We start from the raw sequence: 6,426 nt of genomic DNA, 5'->3' as shown, positions 1-6,426 counted from the left end.
CCAACAAAGGTCCATCTAGTCAAGGCTATTCAAGGTTTTTCCATTGGTCATGTATGGATGTGACAGTTGGACTGTGAAGAAGGCTGAGAGCTGAAGAATTGATGGTTTTGAAGTGTGATGTTGGAGAAGACTCTTGAGAGTCCCTTGGACTGCAAGGAGATCCAACCAGTCCATTCTGAAGGAGATCAGCCCTGGGATTTCTTTGGAAGGAATGATGCTAAAGCTGAAACTCCAGTATTTTGGCCACCTCATGCGAAGAGTTGACTCATTGGAAAAGACTGATGCTGGGAGGGATTGGGGCAGGAGGAGAAGGGGATGACAGAGGATGAGATGGCTGGATGGCATCACTGACTCGATGGACATGAGTCTGGTTGAACTCTGGGAGTTGGTGATGGACAGGGAGGCCTGGTGTGCTGCGATTCATGGGGTCGCAAAGAGTTGAACACGACTGAGCAACTGAACTGAACTGAATTCTATTAAGTAGTTGTTCTTATCATAAGTTCATAATTAAGTTTACAGATGCAAATTTTAACTAATACACTCAACATCATAGCCAATAGATGGAAGAACTAGGGTAAGAGTTCTGGTTTACTCAAGAAAAAGATCTATCTTCTTATTAAAATTTCCTTCCATGATGTTTATTCCAACATCAAACTGTAAGCTTCTTGAGGTTCAGTTCAGTGCAGTTCAGTCACTCAGTCATGTACGACTCTTTGCGACCCCATGGACCACAGCACTCCAGGCCTCCCTGTCCATCACCAACTCCTGGAGTTTACCCAAACTCATGTCCGTTGAGTCGGTGATGCCATACATCCATCTTATCCTCTGTCGTTCCCTTCTCTTCCTTCCCTCAATCTTTCCCAGCATCAGGGTGTTTTCAAATGAGTCAGCTCTTCGCATCAGTGGCCAAAGTATTGGAATTTCAGCTTCAACATCAGTCCCTCCAATGAACACCCAGGACTGATCTCCTTTAGGATGGACTGGTTGGATCTCCTTGCAGTCCAAGGGGCTCTCAAGAGTCTTCTCCAATACCACAGTTCAGAAGCATCAATTCTTCCATGTTAAGCTTTCTTTACAGTTCAACATCCACACATGACCACTGGAAAACCATAGCCTTGACTAGATAGACCTTTGTTGACAAAATAATGTCTCTGCTTTTTAATATGCTATCTAAGTTGGTCATAACTTTCCTTCCGAGGAATAAGTGTCTTTTAATTTCATGGCTGCAGTCACTGTCTGCAGTGATTTTGATGCCCCAAAAAATAAAGTCAGCCACTGTTTCCCCATCTATTTGCCATGAAGTGATGGGACTGGATGCCATGATCTTAGTTTTCTGAATGTTGAGTTTTAAGCCAACTTTTTCACTCTCCTCTCACTTTCATCAAGAGGCTTTTTAGTTCCTCTTCACTTTCTGCCATAAGGGTGGTGTCATTTGCATATCTGAGGTTATTGATATTCCTCCTGGCAATCTTGATTCCAGCTTGTGTTTCCTCCAGCCCAGTGCTTCTCATGATGTACTCTGCATAGAAGTTAAATAAACAGGGTGACAATATACAGCCTTGATATACTCTTTTTCCTATTTGGAACCAGTCTGTTGTTCCATGTCCAGTTCTAACTGTTGCTTCCTGACTTGCATACAGATTTCTCAAGAGGCAGGTCAGGTGGTCTGGTATTGCCATGTCTTTCAGAATTTTCCACAGTTGATTGTGATCCACAAAAAGGCTTTGGCATAGTCAATAAAGCAGAAATAAGATGTTTTTCTGGAACTGTCTTGCCTTTTTAATGATCCAGCGGATGTTGGCAATTTGATCTTTGGTTCCTCTGTTTTTTCTAAAACCAGCTTGAACATCTGGAAGTTCACGATTCACATATTACTGAAGTCTGGCTTGGAGAATTTTGAGCATTACTTTACTAGCATGTGAGATGAGTGCCATTGTGCGGTAGTTTGAGCATTCTTTGGCATTGCCTGTCTTTGGGATTGGAGTGAAAAGTGACCTTTTCCAGTCCTGTGGCCACTGCTGAGTTTTCCAAATTTGCTGGCATATTGAGTGTGGCACTTTCACAGCATCATCTTTTAGGATTTGAAATAGCTCAACTGGAATTCCATCACCTCCATTAGCTTTGTTGTAGTGATGCTTCTTCCTAAGGCCCACTTGACTTCACATTCCAGGATGTCTGGCTATAGGTGAGTGATCCCAGCTTCACGATATCTGAGTCATGAAGATATTTTTTATACAGTTCTTCTGTGTATTCTTGCCATTTCTTCTTAATATCTTCTGCTTCTGTTAGGTCCATACCATTCTAGTCCTTTATTGAGCCTATCTTTGCTTTCTTAAAGAGATCTCTAGTCTTTTCCATTCTATGGTTTTCCTTTATTTCTTTGCACTGATCACTGAGGAAGGCTTTCTTATCTCTCCTTTCTATTGTTTGGAACTCTGCATTCAAATGGGTGTATCTTTCCTTTTCCTCTTTGCTTTCGCTTCTATTCTTTTCACAGCTATTTGTAAGGCTTCCTCAGACAGCCATTTTGCTTTTTTGCATTTCATTTTCTTGGGGATGGTCTGGCTCCCTGTCTCCTGTACAATGTCACGAACCTCCGTCCATAGTTCATCAGGCACTCTGTCTATCAGATCTAGTCCCTTAAATCTATTTTTCACTTCTACTGTATAGTCATAAGGAATTTGATTTAGGTCACCTGAATGGTCTAGTGTTTTTACCTATTTTCTTCAAGGATTACATCACTTTTTCTTATTTTGGCATCATAATCTAGGACAGTACTGCTTATCTGAGGGTCATGCTATGAAACAGTCAGTTGACTTAAGTGGTAAAGTTGTGTGAGTAATGTGAGTAATGACTCTGTAATGTAAACGAGTTTTTCTCTTTGTTATGTCTATGTTTACCATTGACAAAACTAGGCTTTCATTTTAAAGTAAACTTTTTAAAGAAATAACTACTCACTGTCTATGAAGTATTCATTCTGTATGAAAGTGAACTTCACTAGAAACTATGGTGGTTTGAGAATGTCTTTTCTCATATTTGGCTATGAGGAAGCTTTCAAGTGACATAGCGTGGAATGTGGGCGTTTTCAGGAAGTGATAAGAGCATTGGCTTGGGAGCCAGTGGGTCCTCATCATGGTTCTACAGTTACTTGTTATATGACCTTGAGCACGTCAGTGGCTCCCTCTGCACCACAGTCTCCTCCCCTGGGAAACAGCAGATGTGGACCAGGTCACCATTATGATCCCCCCCACCCCCCCATGATATGATTCTGTTATACCAGCTACTACGGTAACATCCTATTCTGCTCTGGTGACCCATCAGTGGCTTCTGTTTTTTCTTTTTCTTTTTTTCAGATTGCAGCGAGAATCTGTTTCACTGTCACACAGGCAAGTGCCTTAATTATAGCCTGGTGTGTGATGGATATGATGACTGTGGAGATCTGAGTGATGAACAAAACTGTGGTAAGTAACATTATTTCCCTAAAGGTTTTCACTTAAAATTATAGGAATTTATAATCAAAACCTTGTAGTTCATTGTTTGTTAGTGTGGTTAGTGAGTTAAATTACAAAATGGTTTCTTAATTTTCAGGAAGAGGAGGCTTTTCCAATTACTAGTCTGTCATGTCTTATATGTAAATGTAATATTTCTTGGGTAAAGTCATACTAAAGAAACATTAAAGAAGTGGAATGGAAATGGGAGTTAATATGTTTTTGTCTCTTTGAAAGTGTTTCTTCTCTGGGTGGAGTCAGTGGCTCATGGTTAGATTTGAGCTCTTGAGCAAAACTCTGCTTGCAGTGCTTGATCCTCTTGTTATATATGACCAAAGACCTCTCCTGTATTTGATTGCCATGCACTACAGGGCGACTTCTGCAGTGGAGACATCAAGGGTTTGTTTTACGTTCAAAACTCATCTTATCTTTTAAAGAAGGAATCCACATACTAGTTGCATGTTTGTACCTGTAAACAGCATCTTTCCAATACAGCCCACACCAGCCCCTGCTAGCCACTTGTCTATGTTGTACAAATTCAGCTTTTTTCCACATGTGATATACAGTATTTTTCTCTAACTTATCTCATTTAGCATACATTTACACAACATTTTATGTCAATTATATCTCATTTAAAAAGAGGAATGAACCTTTTAAAGTTGTTTAGTTGCTAAGTCATGTTCGATTCTTTTGTGACCCTGTGAACTGTAGCCCACCAGGCTCCTCTGTCCATGGGATTTCCCAGACAAGAATACTGGAGTGGGTTGCAGTTTCCTTCTCCAGGGAATCTTCCCAACCCAAGGATCGAACCCATGTCTCCTGCATTAGCAGATGGATTTACCACTGAGCCACCACATTTTAAAGAACTGTGTTTAATTCTGAATGTCCTCTCCTGAATTTTTAATAAAACTGGCTGAATTCTTCTTGCTTGTTTACCATTTTGACTTTGTGATTAGCTCTCAAATTTTTGGTAGTGTATTATTTAGTGACAGAAGAACTTTCTAACTTGTACTGGCACTATGGGCCATACATTCCAAGTGTTTGTCATGTTGGTTCTCTCCATCCTCCTGAGTGCTTGCTTCCTCCAGATTGCAACCCCATAGAGGAACATCGCTGCGGAGATGGGCGCTGCATTGCCATTGAATGGGTGTGTGATGGGGACCACGACTGCGTGGATAAATCCGATGAAGTCAATTGCTGTGAGTGCCCTGAAGGTTTTCATCTTGTTCATTTTCCCACTTCTGTCTGTTTAGTCAAATACACTCAAGGCTCACTATCTAAACAGGTTTTTACACTTTGGTCCTGGCCTATACAGATGATAATTGAATGGTATGATGACAATAACAGGGTAGTATACCTGATGTCCGAATTTCTCTTTCCAAAACTCAGAGCCTGACTTGGCCACTCTGGCCAAGCAGGTGGCTGTTTTCTCTCACATTACCCACAAATCTTCTTTTGTGACTTTGTCAAAGCAGATATTCTTCCCGGAGACTGGGAACTTTCTGTCTGCAAACAATATATTAGCAGTTCAGCAAGAGCCTCCACACGTGCCCACAGGCACCATTTGTGAGAGAGCATAGGGAGAACTGACAGAGAGAAGAGAGCCTTCAGGGCTGATGGAGTTACACAGAGTGTGTGATGGTATTATTACTTCAGAGCCTTATTTCTGAGTCTTATTTCTGGTGAGTATATTTGGAGAAACCCAAAATTCAAAAGGGTACATGCACCCATATATTCATAGCAGTACTATTTACAGTAACCAAGACATGGAAGCAACCTAAATGTTCCTTGACAGATGAATGGATAAAGAAGATGTGGTCTGTGTATACTGTGGAATATCACTCAGCCATAAAACATGATGAAATAATGCCATTTGCAGCAACATGGATGGACCTATAGATTATCATCCTAAGTGAAGTAAGCTAGACAGAGGTAGACAAGTAGATATGACATCACTTGTATGTGGAATCTAAAAAAATTACACAAATGAACTTATTTGCCAAACAGACGCAGACTCACAGACACAGGAAACAAAGTTATGTTACCAAAGGGGAAAGAAAAGGAAAAATAAATTAGGACTTTGGGATTAACATAGACACACTGCTGTATATAAAATAAGTAACCAACAAGGTCTACTGTGTAGCACAGTGAACTATACTTAATATTTTGTAGTAACCAATAGGAATAGGTACATATACATGGAAGTATATATGTATAATTGAATCACTGTGCTATATACCTGAAACTAACAAGATATTATAAATCAACTATGCTTCAATTGTTTTTTTTTTTTTTTTAAAGAGTCTTCAGGTAGCTGTTACACTACCTAGTAAAATAGCGTATGGCTTGCCACATTTTTTTCCTAGAAAGTATATTATACTTGATAGGGAATAATAAAATGAATAGATGGGGAAACAGTGGAAACAGTGTCAGACTTTATTTTTTGGGGCTCCAAAATCACTGCAGATGGTGACTGCAGCCATGAAATTAAAAGACGCTTACTCCTTGGAAGGAATGTTATGTCCAACCTAGATAGCATACTCAAAAGCAGAGACATTACCTTGCCAACAAAGGTCCGTCTAGTCAAGGTTATGGTTTTTCCTGTAGTCATGTATGGATGTGAGAGTTGGACTGTGAAGAAGGCTGAGCGCTGAAGAATTGATGCTTTTGAACTGTGGTGTTGGAGAAGACTCTTGAGAGTCCCTTGGACTGCAAGGAGATCCAACCAGTCCATTCTGAAGGAGATCAGCCCTGGGATTTCTTTGGAAGGAATGATGCTAAAGCTGAAACTCCAGTACTTTGGCCACCTCATGCGAAGAGTTGACTCATTGGAAAAGACTCTGATGCTGGGAGGGATTGGGGGCAGGAGGAGAAGGGGACGACAGAGGATGAGATGGCTGGATGGCATCACTGATTCGATGGACATGAGTCTGAGTGA

The 6,426-nt window shown here is 40.6% G+C and overlaps 1 protein-coding gene across 1 annotated transcript in view; it reads left to right on the top strand.

The window, feature by feature from the left end:
- Positions 1 to 6,426, top strand: part of CORIN (corin, serine peptidase) — a 309,309-nt gene that overhangs the window by 213,267 nt on the left and 89,616 nt on the right. Inside the window, exons 7-8 of the mRNA XM_010858877.1 lie at positions 3,354 to 3,461; positions 4,577 to 4,687. Coding sequence (XP_010857179.1) covers positions 3,354 to 3,461; positions 4,577 to 4,687 — 219 coding nt within the window. The remainder of the gene's footprint in view (positions 1 to 3,353; positions 3,462 to 4,576; positions 4,688 to 6,426) is intronic.

The sequence above is a fragment of the Bison bison genome, unplaced genomic scaffold (assembly GCF_000754665.1).
Source record: "Bison bison bison isolate TAMUID 2011002044 unplaced genomic scaffold, Bison_UMD1.0 scf7180017864451, whole genome shotgun sequence".
Lineage (NCBI taxonomy): Eukaryota > Metazoa > Chordata > Mammalia > Artiodactyla > Bovidae > Bison > Bison bison.
The sequence above is the reverse complement of the archived record's forward strand: the minus strand, read 5'-3'. Positions and strand labels throughout refer to the sequence as shown.